The 17,251-nt window shown below is 38.4% G+C and overlaps 1 protein-coding gene across 12 annotated transcripts in view; it reads right to left on the bottom strand.

The window, feature by feature from the left end:
• Positions 1–17,251, bottom strand: part of hdac4 (histone deacetylase 4) — a 492,096-nt gene that overhangs the window by 190,956 nt on the left and 283,889 nt on the right. For all 12 annotated transcript variants that reach the window (XM_043693112.1, XM_043693104.1, XM_043693105.1 and 9 more), the window contains one exon: positions 323–443. In XM_043693112.1, coding sequence (XP_043549047.1) covers positions 323–443 — 121 coding nt within the window. The remainder of the gene's footprint in view (positions 1–322; positions 444–17,251) is intronic.

Raw genomic sequence — 17,251 nt, 5'->3', positions numbered from 1 at the left:
CACATCCTAATTTTCTGAACTCTGTCCCAATTTCATTGCTCTAAAATCCCCACTTCTATATCTCCCAAAGTACCTGCGAATCCCCAATACAGAAATTCACAAGTACCAGAGAATGCAAGGGAGAAAAGGGGAGAATTAATTTTGAAGAGATGATTTGTATCGTGTATAAGACAAGTAAAATGCTTACTTGTGTGGATTATTCAGTGGCTTGCTTTGGAAATCTTTAATTAAAATGGGTATCTGCATACCAGATGTTTGAGCTGGCTGTAAAAATGTCAATAAAAACATTATCACATTAATGCTTCTTATCAGATACACTTACCCGTACCAAAATCTTGGGTCATTTGGAATGGAATGATTTATTGCCCTGTGTGCTGCGGCTTTCTTTTTATTCAGGACAAACTCCTGAAGTCTCAATTTCACTTCTGTACTTGCTACTGCACCTAAAATACATGCAGACAAATGTAAGTTCCAGGTTATCACAGGGTTCAAAATTTTAGAACAAGCAGATTATGTAGCAAATGTTCTGCAGTAAAGTGGGCATTTTATTCACTTCATAGATCTGAGTGATATCTCTACAGCCAAATAGCCTGCAAGCTCACTGTTATGGAGTAATCATGTTCAATCCACACAACAAGTTCAAATTGTGAGATTCATCCATGGAGCGAATAAAATTCATATCACTGAGTTCATTTCCACCCAGGGACCTCCAGCAACCGCAGCCTCCTCCCTAGTCACAAGATCTAAGTGCCGCTGATTCATTGACTGCAGAGTTTTCACTGTCACTATCTTACTCAAAATGTTAGTCTAACTTTTAGTCACAACTTGCATCAAAAGGTAATTGCTCACAAAGTAACTGAATATCTTAATATATCTAGCTGCTGTTTTCTTAGCATGTTCAAGCCTTAGAGCTGCAAGTTCCATTGCCACACTGCTGTTGGCAGAGCATTTTTCACAGGGTAATGATGATCTTGAGAAGGCGCAAAGAATTTTAGTGAATTGAATGGGGACTCCGTTAAGTCAGTCTTCAAGTGACCACCTGAAACCAATGATCAAGAGCAGCCGAGTGCCCAAGAAAGTACCATGTAGTACCATCTAGTATGAAAAGAATTAGACCTTTTATCATCCAATTTGCTATTTTCATTCTACTCTGTGCACCATTATTGACTTTTGCAGCAGCTACCTCAGAATGAGAGCTTCCTTCAGGAAGATATTTACTGTAAATAATTAGTCTATGAAGTTTGTGTAATAATTAGCAGTTTTAGGATATTTAGAGACAGAAGAAAAAAGTTTAATTTTATACTTGTCCATGCTATAGACTTGGTCTCATTCATGGAATGCATGACAAATCATAGGAAGAGGCAGGTTGCTTGACTGCATACATAACAAAAATCTCTGTATAAATGACTTAACCTGCAGCAAAACACCAATACCAAAATAGAACTGGCTCTTGCTAGCTCATAAAGTGAATCATTTGGATCCACAACTGCATATAGTGTGAAACAGCAACTCGGTTTCAATTATTCACCAACTAGGGATCACATAGAATAGCTGTAATAGAGACAAGAAAGCATAACACTGTGTCAGCATACTGAATATTATTTTGCTAATAGGGTGATAGTGGGTATTGCAGATGCTGGAGATTAGAGTAGTGCTGGAAAAGCACAGCCGGTCAGGCAGCATCCGAGGAGCAGGAAAATCGGCATTTCCTGATCTGACCTGCTGTGCTTTTCCAGCTCTACTCTAATCTTGACTCTTGTTTTGCTAACAGTCTACACAGACATGCATAATTTTTAAAAAGTTACAAACCTTATATTTTAAGTAAAATCCTGACTAAAAAGCATCTTTCAGAAGGTGTTTTGCATGAGTGTCACAGAATATACTTGTTAGCAAATGTACACACATGATATTAAAGGGAAATGACAGCAAAAATTAGAAATAAAGTAACAGGTAGCAAAGGGCAATACGATCAATTGTATGTCATATCAGGAAATCCAAACAGTGGTGTTGCCTAGTAATAGGTATTAGGACCACTAGCCTTTTTGATACATATTAATGACATTAATTTGGACATAATTTCAAAGTTTACTGGTGACACAAAGACTGGAAATGTAGTAAACAGTGTCAATGATAGTAACAGGCTTCAGGAGGGCTCAGATTGGTAGAAATTATCAGACACATAGCAGGAAAAATTTAATGCAGAAAATATGAAGTGATGCCTCTTCAAAGAAAAACATTAGAAGAAGCACTTTAAATTAACTGGTTTAATTTTAAACCTCTTCACCTAATGGTCTTTGAGGTTACTGTAGCGGATCGACTGCCTCAGTTAAAACATCCCTGGAATTGCATTCCCTGAATGTTGTACATCCCAAATGAAGGTTTCCTATCTCATTTCCCTTTCAGCATATCTATTGTTTTGGACCAGACCAAACCCCCTCAAAATATATTAAGACAGTCTAGACCCTACTTTTTTCTTATTTTAAAAGGTAAATATAAGGTGTTGCCTTCCAGATGCAATTCAATTGGTCAACCTACCAGGCTTGAAACAAAACACATATTGACTATAATTAAACTACAGACAAAACAAAAGCAACATTAGCTTAACCGTAACTCTATCGAAATCTTAAAAAAAATACACACACATACACATAAACCACTAATTAACTGTTCCACTATAGTAACATCTCATAAACACACCCTTAGCAAAAGCAAATTCAGTAGATTTTCTCACATGCAATTCTAGGAGCAGGATGATAACCCCAGCTTTTAGCTACAACAGGACAGGAATAAGTTTAAACATCCAGCTACAAGACACCAGCAACTGCTACTGAAGGGTAAAGCTTAAAAAATCCTGATTCTGTAAGAGCCTGATCACACCCATTCAGGCTACTTCTATTATTCCAACTTTAAAAAAAAAACCCAAGGCCTGTCAAACTGTTAACTTTATGGGCTTTGGAGCAGTCTGCTCAGCACTTGTCTCAACCTATCTTCATTTAAAAAAAAGGACAAAATACATCTCTTAAAACCATAGTATCACCAACCTTCCCTCTTTTAAAAAAAAATCAATATACAAACATGGCTGTCTTTTTTAAAAACCTTTAGTCTTATGTTATTCGTATACTACAATACATATACATTACATTAACTCTAAGCATGCAAACATTCACTACTATAGTCCAGCTCAGTCTAATTTTTCCTGCCACTGAATGCCTCCATCTTCCTTCATGAAAATCGTGACAATGCATTGGCAGTTACATTCTCCTGTCCTCCCATGTGCATAATTTTCAAACTGAATGGCTACAAAATACATTCCATCTAAATAGTCTGGAATTTTAAAAAATTACTGCCTCCATCACTTCCTCTGGCAGTTCATTCCATACATGTACCACCCTCTGCGTGAAGAAGTTGCCTCTTAGATCTCTTTTATATCTTTCCCCTCTCACCCTAACCTATGCCCTCTAGTTCTGGACTCCCCCACCCCAGGGAAAAGACTTTGTCTATTTATTCTATCTGTGGTGGAGGCTAGTACAATTGCAACATTTAAAAGGCAACTGGTTGGGTATATGAATAGGAACGGTTTGGAGGGATATGGGCCGGGTCCTGGCAGATGAGACTAGATTGGGTTGGGATATCTGGTCAGCATGGATGAGTTGGACCGAAGGGTCTGTTTCCGTGCTGTACATCTCTATGACTCTAACTTATGTTTTTAGAAAAAGATTATTACGATCTGCATATACTATTATCTCAGCCCACTACTAACAATATAAATGTTAAATTGTTGAATGTCAACATCAGACTCAATGTCTCTTTCTCAATCATGGAATATTTCTGTTAGTGGTCATCCAATTTTCTGGAAAAATACCCAATAGATGTTTCTATCTTCTCGTTGTCTTCTTGCAAGAGTACAGCACTGACACCCACGTCACTCGCATCGGCTTTGCGTAATTAAGTGTGGCTAACACTGTGGCAGTGGCAACACAACTTTCAAGCTGTCAAATGCTTTCTGATATTCCTTCATTCACTGAAATTTTCTGCACAAGTCATTCTGTGGAGCAACCACACTGCCAAAATTTGGTACGAATGTCCAATAAAAACCACTCATTCCAGGAATCATCGTACTTCCCTCTTTGTCGTTGAAATGGGAAACTCTCCAAAAACCTTTGTTTTCACATCCATGGGGCCAGCTTTCCATGTCCAATGACATGGCCCAGGAATGTGATTTGGGCTTTTGCGAACTCACCTTATCCAAGTTGATCATCATCAAGCCCGATTCCCCAATTTATTGAATAATTCCAATAGATGCTCCAAATGATCCTTCCATTTCTAACTAAAGCTCACCAGATTGTTGATGTACACCACATAATTGGGTAATCCCAAAATGATTTTATTGGTTAGTCTGTGAAATGTGGTTGCCGCATTTTTTTCTTCGCAAATGGCATGACTTTAAACCAGCACTGTCCATTCAGTGTTGAATGTTAAAATTTCCTTCGCTGTTTCAGATACAGGTACTTGCCAGTAGCCTCTGAATAAGTCCAATTTAGAAATATAAGTCATATGTCTCACCCTCTCAATACAGTCTTCCAAATGTGGAATAAGATATGAATCAGATTTTGTAACTGCATTGACCTAGTGGTAGGCCACACATAATCATTGGGTACCATCCGGTTTTGACAACATTACTATGGGCGAGCTCAATTCACTGCAACTCACTTTGATTATATTGTCTTTGAGCATGTGTTCAATCTCTTTTTGAACCTATTCCAACTTTAGAGGGTTAAATCTGATAGGATATTGTTTAATTGGAACTGCATTTCCTATTTCTATATCATGTGCAATTAGATTAGTACTTCCTAGCTTATACCTATGTATCTCCCTATCTGATTGCAATAACTCTCAGATCATTTGAGTTTCCTCGGGAAGATAACTCAAAAAATCATCCCAATTCTTGAGAACTTCCTCATTATCCAATTTAATTTTAGGAATGGCCATATCAGAATCATCTGAACTTGTAGGGTCCCTTTGATGTTATCCAAGATGGAGGACAGGAAAACTTTCTGGCTGTAACAGCTGCTCCTTTATTGAGTTATTTTAGGTGCTGGAGGTGATTTTCTCAAATTCCAGGAGCAGCAATTACTGTTTTATATGCTGTTGCATTGAATTGGAACTTTGGGGAAAAAAAAAGTTAAAACAACAGCAGTTTTAAAAGGGAGAAGAACAGACAAAGGAAGCACATGGTGAGGTCATTGCAGGGGAGAGGGGGAGAGAGAGAGAGAGAAAAAAAAAAACCTGCACAGTTACTGCCTTTGATGTTTGGGAGGCTGGTAAAATTGCAACATTAAAGAGGCATTTGGATGGGTATATGAATAGGAAGGGTTTGGAGGGATATGGGCCGGGTGCTGGCAGGTGGGAATAGATTGGGTTGGGATATCTGGTCGGCATGGATGGGTTGGACCGAAGGGTCTGTTTCCATATTGTACATCTCTATGGCTCTCTATTATTCTTGTAACCAGGAATCCTTTCACCTTTTGCTTTCCTTCCTTATCAAAATTCCTTTTGAGCATATTCACATGACAGACTCAGATTTCTTCTCTTCTGAGTTTCTAATCAATAATTCACCTCACTCATTTTCTTTATGATTTGATAAGGCCTGCTAGTCCTTGTCTTTAAAGGTTCACTTATCACTGGGAGTAACCCTTTATCTCCACTAGGAAAACTATGAATTTTTGAGTTTTGCCTGCTTCCTGTGTCATCACATGCTGTGCTACTTTTAAATGCTGTTTAGCCAACTCACCCATTCTATTTATTCTTTTCTTAAACTTTGACACATAGTCCAAATATGTAGTGTCTGAACTCTGATTCATCAATTTCTCATTTATTAATTGAAATGGTACTCTCACCTCAAGCTCAAAAGCTAATTCAAATGGACTGAATTTAGTTGATTCATTAGGTGCATCCCTAATTGCAAGATGTACAAATTGAATTTCTTTATCCTAATCTTCTGGATAGTCTTGACTATAAACACTCAACATGGTCTTTAAAGTTTGATGCCACTGATCTAATGTTCCATGTGATTCAGGATGGTATGCAGTGGATTTGCATTGTTTTATTCTTAAGCTATCTATAACTTCCTTGAATAATTTTGATGTAGATTTAACCCTTGATTCAATTGTATCTCTGTTGGTTGTTGATATCTAGTTAAAAAAAAATTGAACATTCTCCTACAATCCTTTTAGCCGTAATACTGCGTAACAAAATGGAAATCTAATAGACACATCCATTCAGGTCAACAAATCATGATTGCCACTTATTGTTTTAGATAGGGATCCTGAAATCAAATAAGACTCTTGTAAAAGGTTTCTCAAATATGGGAATGGGTATTATGGTTATTGGTTTTATCACTGCCTGAGGTTTTTCAATTACCTGAGACGTATGATGTGTCCAACAAAATTCAACTACATCCTTTTGCAGTGCAGGCCAATAAATTTTTTTTATATTTTGGCTTGAGTTTTCTTTACCCCCAAATGGCCTCTTACTGCTATTCATGTGCTACCTGCAACACCACATTTTTATAACCCGCCAGTAATACCAAATGATGAACTTCTACCCATTTCTCATCCACCCGATTACGTGATAGTCTCCATTTCCTCATCACAATGTCATTTTTAAGATAGTAATATTCTGGGATACATTCAGATTCTTCTTCTGTGTAAGCTGTCTGTTACAACTGCTTTAGCTTTTCATCCTTCTGTTATAATTCAGCCAATCTTTCTAAATTTAAAATATTCACTTTATCCTCCATATGTTCTTGTTTTTTTCTCAAGCATTTGATCAAACACAGTCTCTGATAATTGAATTTGAACATCGTTAACTTTACTCTTTGATTTTTCCTCCTGTTTCCACCTGTGGCTTTGTGACCTTGTTACCATACAGTCAGGAAAAATCCCAGATATACTTTCTGTAACACCTCAGTTGCCTGATTTTCCACTGGATTTTCAACCACAGTTGGCATCACTCTCACCTGTGATCCAGCCATATAGTTACTAAGGATAAACCTTATTTTTGGAACCGAGAGTTTCTCTATCACTCCACCATCACTTTTCGCCAGACTCTCCAACCTCACTTTATATGATGGAACACTTCTCACCGTGAATTTCACATATTACTATTTTTTCTGGCAATACTCCTTCTTAATTACTTACCACCGCTTTATCAAAGATTGACCTGTTCTCTTATCTCTTAAAATCTCAATTTCTTTACCTAATCCTCCTGGCATACATGAGTAAACCTTGCCCACGCCAGTAAGTTATTTAAAGAGATCTAGCACTTGCTTCTCAACCAATCTCTGATCAGTTTTTTACTTTTTTTTGCAGCTTTTTAGCTCCTACTGGGTTTTCCTTCATCATTTCAACAAAACTCACTGACTCATACTGTTTTCACACATATGCCTTCCCAGTGCTTTTTCTAAACCACCAGTGCAACATCATGTGACCTACTTTATTACAGTGAAAATGCTTGAGATTTTTTACTTCTCTTTACCCTACTTGGTTTTCCTTTTCACCCTGTGGTAAACTATTTTCAATCAGATCTCCTCTTCCCTTTCCACTTAAGAATTTCTCTTTTTCACCCATTTCTATTCCTCAGATTAAAACCGATATTGGAAACCAAACTTTGATTTATGAATCAAGTCATAATCATCTGCCATTTCTGCTGCTAATCTTGCAGTTTTAACTCTTTGCTCTTCCATCTGAGTTCTTATGACTTCAGGAAGTGAATTTTTGAACTCCTCCAAAATAAATGTGGGAGAGCATCAAATGTTTGACTTTTTTTCAATGCCTTTATTGAGCTATCAAAATTACTTTGTTTGATCCTTTCAAACTCTATGTATATTTGACCAGATTCCCTCCTCAGATTCCTAAAATATTGTTTGTAGAGCTGGTACTAGCTTGTATGCATTTAAAATGGCTTTTTTCACCTCCTCATAATCCCCAGATACCTCATCTGATAGTGATGCAAATACCTCACTAGTTCTATCTACCAACTTTGTTTGGATCAACGATACCCACATGGTCACCGGCCATTTCAATTATTTAGCTACCTTTTCAAATGAAATGAGAAAGGTTTCTACATCCTTCTCGTCAAACATAGACAATGTTTGGCCATATTTAAACAGATCCCTACCAGGTCTTTGGTTACGATGGAATTGATCTCCATCGCTGTCCTACTCTCACCTTTCACCTCTATCTCTGCCATTTTAAATCGACTTTAAGCTTTCAGTTCCAACCCCTGAAGTTCAAAACTCTCTCTTTCTTCTGTTAAGGCCACCCTTTCATTTTCTTTTTCCTCTACATTTACTCGTAATTTGAACTGTTTAATTCCCTTTTATGTTCAAGCTGTTTCACTTACAATTGAATTCTAGCCATTTCCAATGATTCTGATGGCATTTCTGGCAATCGGAAATGCCAACCTATTGCTTCAAATGTCTCCCCTTTTTGCACAGCAATGCCCAACTCCAATTCCAGCTTTTCTGCCAATTCCAAATACCTTGCCCTGCTCACTTTCTGTAAAACTCCCAAAGTGACTTCTTCCAAACTCAGAAAACTCTTAGTAACTGAAAGAGCCTTTACTACACAAGGCACACTCTATTTAAACCAACTAAATTTAACATCTGTAAAGAGAACACCAAACTCACCACTTACTGCCTTTGAGTCCAATAATCCCAAATTCAACCTGCAATTACAGATTTTGATCCTGACAAGAGCCCCTAATTTTTTTTTATATAGTCTCGACTAACCCCCCTCAAAATATATTTAGAAGACAGTCTAGACCCTAACTTTTTCTTATTTTAAAAGATAAGTGTAAGAAGTTGTGTTCTGGATGCAAATCGATTGGTTAAATTACCAGGCTTGAAACAAAACACACTTTACTCGTACTCCAATTAGAATACAGGCAAAATAAAAGAACTGGCTTAACCATGACTCTATCGAAATGCTTAACAAAATAATATATATATTAACCACTACTAATTAATTGTTCCAAAATCGTGGCAAAGGCAAATTCAGTAAAATAGATTGTCTCACATGCAATTCTAGCAGCAGGAAGAGGACCTCTGATTTTAGCTGTATCCAAAGGCAGGAATAAGAGCTTCCACATCCAGCTTCAACACTCCTACAGCTGCTACTGAAGGCTTAAACCAAACAAAAAAAAATCTTGGTTCTGTGGGAGCTTGACCCCACCCATTCAGGTGGCTTCTACTGTTTCAACCTTTAAAAAAAAACTCCAAGACCTTACAAATTATTTACTTTCTTAGCTTTGGAGCAGACTGCTCAAACCTATATCTCAACCTATCTTCATTAAAAAAAAACAGAAGAAAATACACCTCTTAAAGCCATAGTCCTATCACACTATCTAAAAACTTACATTGCACATGTGGAGTGTGAAGTACCCTGTTGCTAATAATAATAAACTTTTTTGGAGCTTTGATGAGCTACAACCTCTGCTTACTGCTTCAGCTACGCTGAACTGGGAGCAATTGATGCAAGTTAAATAAGCAATAACTGGAAGAAATTTGCAATATTTCTATTTAATTGCTGCTAAGAAAATTTGCTGTCTCTTTCTACAGATTTTATACACATTATATGTACATCGTTTTTAGACCCTGATCTTATCAACATGTCACTTTGTTTTATCTATTGGGAGTTGAGAAAGAAAATCTTACAGAAAAGTGTGCAATTTTGATGCTGAACATATAAATATTCAAACTAGTTTCAAGTGCCACAACCACTTCCGATTCTCAAGGTTTGTGCTAAGTTTAGTCTGCACTGTAAGGGAACGATCAACCCTTATGACTAACTTTGACACAACGGTACAAAACTGGACAAACTAGGTTACTATCTTTAGATAAAAGGAAACAGCCTGTTCAATTCTAAAAAAAATTGTTGAAAGAGGAAATCTCTTACTGATAGAAATTAACTGGGAAGTTACTATGGATGAAAGGGAACTGAAAAGTCTGACAATGATTTGCATGAAGTACTCTTGTCACAATGACCTTCGAGTCTTTTTTTAGAACATAGAACAGTACAGCACAGGCCCTTTGGCCCTTGATGTTGTGCTGAACTTTTATCCTACTCTAAGATCAAACTAATCTACATACCCTTCATTTTACTATCATCCATGTGCCTATCCAAGAGTCGCTAAAATGTCCTTAATATATCTGAATTCACTACCACTGCTGGTAGTGCATTTCACACACCCACCCCTCTCTGTGTAAGTACCGACCTCTGACATCTCCCTTAAACCTTCCTCCAATCACCTTAAAATTATGCCCCCTTGTGATAGCCATTTCTGCCCTGGAAAAAAATCTGACTATTCACTCTTTCTACACCTCTCAGCATCTTGTACACCTCTATTAAATCACCTCTCATCCTTCTTTGCTCCAGTGAGAAATGTCCTAGCTCCCTCAACCTTACTTATTAAGACATGCCTTCCAGTCCAGGCAGCAACCTAGTAAATCTCCTCTGCACCCTCTCTAAAGCTTCCACATCCTTCCGATAATGAGGTGACTAGAACTGAACACAATATTCTCTGTGGTCTAATCAGGGCTCTAAAAAGGTGCAGCATAACCTTGCGGCTCAAACTGAATCCCCCTGCTAATGAAAGCCAACACACCATATGCTTTCTTAACAACCCTACCAACTTAGGTGGCAACTTTGAAGGATTTATGGACAGGACATGGGCTCCAAGATCCTTCTGTTGCTCCATACCGCCAAGAATCCTGCCTTTAACCCTGTATTTGGCATTCAAATACGACCTTCCAAAATGAATCACTTCACATTTTTCCAGGTTGAACTCCATCTGCCACTTATCAGCCCAGCTCTGCATCCTGTCTATGTCCCATTGCAAACTACAAGAGCCCGCCACACTATCCATCACTCCACCAACCTTCGTGTCTTCAGCAAACTTACTAACCCACCCTTCCACTTCCTCATCTAAGTCATTTATAAAAATCACAAAGAAGAGGTCCCAGAACAGATCCCTGTGGAACACCACTGGTCACCGAGCTCCAGACTGAATAATTTCCATCTACCACCACCCCCTGTCTTCCATGGGCCAGCAAATTCTATATTCAGACAGCCAAATTTCATTGTATTCCATGCCTCCTTACTTTTTGAATGAGCCTACCATGGCTCAAACACCTTGCTAAAATTCAGGTACACCACATTCACTGCTCTACCTTTATCAACGTGTTTTATCACATCCTCAAAGAATTCAATAAGGCTTGTGAGGCACGACGTGTCTTTCACAAAGCCATGCTGACTATCACTAATCAAACTATGGTTTTCCAAGTAATCATAAACCCTCTCAGAATCCTATTCAATAATTTGCCCACCACACACCTAAGATTGACTGATCTGTAATTTCCAGGATTATCTTCATTCCCTTTCTTAAACAAGAGAATAATATTTGCCACACTCCAATCATCTGGTGATGATCCAGTGGTCAGTGAGGACACAAAGATCATCGCCAAGGTGCAGCAATCTCTTCCTTCTCTTTCTGCAGTAAGCTTGGGTATATCCTATATGGCCCAGGGACTTATCTAAGTTGAAACTTTATTGCTGGAACAGCACAGCAGGTCAGGCAGCATCCAGGGAACAGGAGATTCGACGTTTCGGGCACAGGCCCTTCTTCAGGAATCCCGAAATGTCGAATCTCCTGTTCCCTGGATGCTGCCTGACCTGCTGTGCTGTTCCAGCAATAAAGTTTCAACTTTGATCTCCAGCATCTGCAGACCTCACTTTCTCCAGGGACTTATCTATCCTTATGCTTTTCAAAATTTTCAGCATATCCTCCTCCTTAACATCAATCTGTTTGACCATATCAGCCTGCTTCACACTGTCCTCATAAACATTAAGGTCCCTCTCAGTAGTGAATACTGAAGCAAAGTATTCATTATGGACCTCCCCTATCTCCTTCGACTCCAGGTGCAAGTTCCCTCCACTTTCCCTGAACAGCCCTACCCTCACTCTGGCCATCCTCTTGCTCTTCACATAAGCATAGAATGCCTTAGGGTTTTTCTTAATCCTAACCCTAAAGCTTTTTCATGCCCCCTTCTAGCTCTCCTTCTTCAATTCTTTCCTGACTACCTTTTAACCCTCTAGAGCCCTGTCTGATCCTTGCCTCCTCAACCTTTAGTAAGCTTTCTTCTTCCTCTTTACTAGATGTTCCACATCCCTTGTCACCCAAGTTTCCTTCACCCTACCACCCCTTCCTTGCCTGAGTAGGACAAAACTATCCAGCACTATCAGCATTTGCTCTCTAAGCAACCTCCATACTTCTGTTGTGCATTTCCCTGAGAACATCTGTTCCCAATTTAGGCACCTCAGTTCCTGCCTAATAGCGCTGTAATTCTCCTTCAATACTTTCCTGTACCATCTGCTCCTATCCCTCTCCATGACGAGTACAAGTCAAGTAGTTGTGATTGCTCTCCCACGGAGAGATCTGACACCTGGCCTGGTTTGTTGCCAATAACCAAATCCAATATGGCTTCCCCTCTAGTCAGCCTAATTACATATTCAGTCAAGGGTCCTTCATGGATACACCTGACAAAAACTGCTCCATCTAAACTATTTGAACTAAGGAGATTCTAATCAATATTGAGGAAGTTAAAGTCATGACAACAACCCTGTTACTTCTGCACCTTACCAAAATCTGTCTCCCAATCTACTCTTCTGTGTCTCTGTTGCTATTGGGGTGTCTGTAGAAAACTCCCAATAAAGTGACTGCTCCTTTCCTGTTTCTGTTTTCCACCCATAATGACTCTGTAGACAAACCCTGCTCAACGACCTCCTTTTCTGCAGCTGTGATACTATTCCTGATTAGCAATGCCACTCCCCACCTCTTTTACCTCCCTATTCATTTTGTAACATCTAAACCCTGGAATATCCAACAACCATTCCTGCCCCTATGATATTCAAGTCTCCGTAATGGCCACAGCATCATAATTACAAGTACCAATCCATACCCTAAGTTCATCACCCTTATTCCTGATACTTCTTGCGTTAAAATAGACATACTTCAACTCATCACACTGACTGCAACTTTGTCCTATCAACTGTCTCTCATTCCTCACAGACTCTCTGCATGCTGTATCTGGCTGTTCACTAGCTATTCCATCCTCAGATCCATATCTCTGATTCTCACCCTTCTGTCAAACTAGTTTAAACCGTTCTGAAGAGCTCTAGCAAATCTCTCACCCAGGGTAATGGTGCCCCTCCAGTTCAGGTGCAACCTGTCCTTCTTGTACAGGCCCCAACTTCCCCAGAAAGTATCCCAATGATCCACATAGCTGAAGCCCTCCCTCCTATAGCAGCCCTGCAGCCAGGTGTTCATCTTCACTCGCTCTCTGTTCCTAATCACATATAGTGTATTAAAAATTCATATTGAACAACTTAACAATTAGTCTCGAGTTCTGGTGATCTGTCACATTGTTTAACTTCTCCTGCAAAACTTATTCCTAACTATATTTATTATTCTTCCAGGAGAAGGGAACACATTGGTACATGCAGAATATTCCCAGCCAATGAACTGATAAGATCTTTCACTGGCCCTGATAATGTTAAAGCAGCTTTGTCCTTACTACACCATGCATTCTATGTAAAGTCAGAGAAGAGATGAGAAAGGTTGACAATGGAAGGAAAGCAATAAGCAGGCATGGAGTATGAGTAACATAAGAGGCTTTAATGGATGAAGTTCAAGGACAGGAAACAGAGGAAATGAAAGACAATCAAAAAGGACACCAATTTTGGAATTGTTCATATGATAACACTGAAGCCTTTAGATGTGGAAAAATTTATGAAGTAGATTCAGGCTGCTATCGTTTAGGAGTCTGGAGCATAGATTTGGTGTTCACTATTAAAAATTTGAAAGTGCCAGGAGCAGCATCAGGGGTAAACCAAACTAACTTACTCTTCAAAAAGGCTACAGTAATACTTCTGTCCCTTAAATGAAACATTAGAACAAGCCACTTAGTGCGTCCTTGTTTAGGTACAGGGTGGCTAGGCTTCCCATCCCTGTGGAATACATGGCTGTGAAAAAAGAAGAAAGCTTTGTCTTTTTGACAAGGAATCAAATGATTTTGCAACTATAAAGATTTTGGCATTTCCTTTATTAACTGTACTGTATTTAAAAGCCTTAGGAAAGCAGCATGCGACAATAGCTGTTTGACACAAAAATCTGCCAGTCTTTTACATACGAGATTAAGACTGGTGTTTGACGTTAAGGTAAACAGATAATTGGAATTATAAAAGCAGCAGCAGAAAGTATTTCAATAGGCTGTTCTTAAACGGTAAAGGTTCCATGTCCCATAACAAGATAGAAACAAGTACACAGCAGTAGTAAAAGAGTTAGGATATGATAAAAAGCACAGTCAAAGCATGTTTGAAGAGGCTTTTAAAAATGAGAGAGAAAAATTCCAAGGGAACTTCAGGCAGCAGTAATATAGATAGAGCAAGGACAGCTGATAGTTTTGCTGTTAATGGTAGAGGGAAGAGAAGGGGCTTCACAGGAGACTAATTGGAGAATTGAAAGTCACAGGTTTTGTGTCTTGGTACCATGGTGAATTTGGTGGTGGGGACATATAATCAGGTGGGGGGAAGTGAGAATGGGACAGTTACCTTGCTGCCTCTATAACAATTAAGTCTATGGTGGGAATATTCATGAACAGCTTCCTGTCTCATTACCAATTATGGCTCCTAAGTGTGCAATTAGTGTTCACTCAAGGACTTCATCATCTGCCAATGTTATCAACCCAGTGATGGATGGGGACACACTATGTAAGGGGCATGACACACAAACATGCGCAAGATTGATTATTCAAGGGCAGTCAGAAGTTTGGGTAGAGTGCAGCATGAAAGCTCAACAAGAATACAAGGGAACTTAATCACTAGATCATAAAAAAGGATTTCTGACACAGTAGAGACAAGGACTGGCAGAAATAAGCAATGCTGTGGCAAGTGTAGCAGGCACTATTATAAGATGGATAAAACTTATATTGTGAAGTTTGATTGCAGGTCAAATTGGAGAACGAGCTTAAGCTCTAAACAGTGAAATCTAGACAACAGTTTGGGAAGGTGATGGAATTGAAAATAATGATATTGATAGTTTTAGATCAATTCAAGACAGGGAACAACAAAGGCATTTAATACAGTCAACAGTTGGTTATTAGGCTCTGCTTCATCAATACTTTAGGTTATACTAGCAGTCTTGACAGTACAGAGGTGTGGAATCAATTGATCATGAGGAAACAGAATATATGTGCAAATGACAAAAGGATTGTCATCAACGAATCCCCCACTATCACCATCCTAGGGGGTTACCATTGACCAGAAATGAATCAACCTGTCATATACATAATCATGGCTTCTAGAGCAACTAGGTCAGTGGTTAGGAATCCTGAGGCAACAAACTTCCCTCCTGTCTTCCCAATGCCTGTCCATCATCTACAAGGCCTAAGTCAGGAACATGATAGTGCATACTCCACTTACTCTGAATGAGAGCAGCCCCTATGAAACTCAAGAAGCTCGGCACTATTCAAGACAAAGCATCCTATTTGACTGGTACTCCAATCATCACCTTCACCACTCACTCATTTTACCACTGACAGTACCTTCTCCAGGGCAATTACAGATGGGCAACAAATGCTGGCCTTGCCAGCAACACCAATATTGCTTCAACAAATTAAAAAAAGGATAAAACAATCACATTTTCGGATGCTGTAGACAAACATGTGCAGGAGTGAAGGGAGAAGCCATTGCTGAGAGTTTCTTAGCCACATTAAGAATAGGTTAGCTAGAAGTAGAGTGAAGCATGGGTATTTCCATGATTAGACAACAGAGAAAACAATCATAACTGCATTAATGAACAGACTTGATAGACAGGCAATGGAAGACTGGAAAAGATATATTTAACTGGATTTTGTCTGTGTGAAGTATTCAACAATTCCAGGTAATTCCCATTTGTTTGTAACAACTGTAAGCCATAATTTCCCATGCTGCAACAATCAAATGTTTGAAGCACTCATATCAAATTTTCTTGATTAGACAGGTGCAGACTTACTTACATTCATTTACGAAAGGATGAATATTTTGAATTTAGGTGAGATCAGCAAAAAATAGTGAAAAAACTCCAACACTTAGACTCAAAGCAAGATTTGCAGGACTACAGAAAAGTGTAAACAACATGGGTGAATGGAAATAATCAAAAATGGCCAGATATAAATTACTATTTTTTAAAAAAATTGAATTTTAAAAAGTTTACAATGAAGGCAAGGATTATTAAGGTTACTTAATTTTAGGCGAGATGTTTGTAGTTAGTATCCCTAGTTAGAAATAGCCCAAATATTTTGTCTACAAATTGCCTATTCAATTTCCCAGAATAACCATCATGGTAACATCAACTGAGATTGATAAATTACAGACAGATTTGAGCATTACTTTCACATCAACTCAGAAGTGCAACATTAAAATTGGTAATCTCATTACAGTCAAGGGCATTTGACCTCCATCAATTGTGAGCTGCAATAACGCTCAACACAGACAGTAAATTCACTATGCAACTATTTTGCATATTTGTGAGAAAAACATTTTATATTCATGCTCAAATGCTTTGTATATACCTTTCAGATGAGCTAACTATAAACTGAACATCAACACAAGAGTTTCAATGGCAATAATATACATACAATTGACAAAGCCACCACACAAAATACCCTTGCAATTTTAATCCCATAGATCAGTGAACATAAATGTTATTTGTTTCTCATTGCTATAAACTCCCAGATCACAAACATGCTGTATAAACTCAAATGCAATCTTAGAACTCACTGTTTATCTATGACCTTTAATTAGAACTTTATTTTGCAGATCCAAGATATAGTTACTAAACTGCAGTGCCCATTCCAAGAGGTTGTGTTTATAGATTAAGGTGTTAGCCTAATTTTTGATTTCAGGATATACTTGCCCTTCATTAATCTGTTCAAAAGTTATGTTCATATATAAACTGCAGGAAAGATCTTTAATAATGGTACTTTTGAATAAACAAAGGAAAACTGGGTATGTTGTTAATTTGGTGCATAACTCACTCTTCAAAAAGAATTAAACTTGGTTTTTGTGATCTACAAAATTTGAAAAGCCAAAGGAACATACAACACCACAAGATTTTCCTCAATTTTTCTTCTGTTAGATAACAGGTTCACAGT

The sequence above is a fragment of the Chiloscyllium plagiosum genome, chromosome 7 (assembly GCF_004010195.1).
Source record: "Chiloscyllium plagiosum isolate BGI_BamShark_2017 chromosome 7, ASM401019v2, whole genome shotgun sequence".
In the NCBI taxonomy this organism is placed as follows: domain Eukaryota; kingdom Metazoa; phylum Chordata; class Chondrichthyes; order Orectolobiformes; family Hemiscylliidae; genus Chiloscyllium; species Chiloscyllium plagiosum.
Note: the sequence above shows the minus strand (reverse complement) of the source record. Positions and strands in the feature narration are given on the sequence as shown.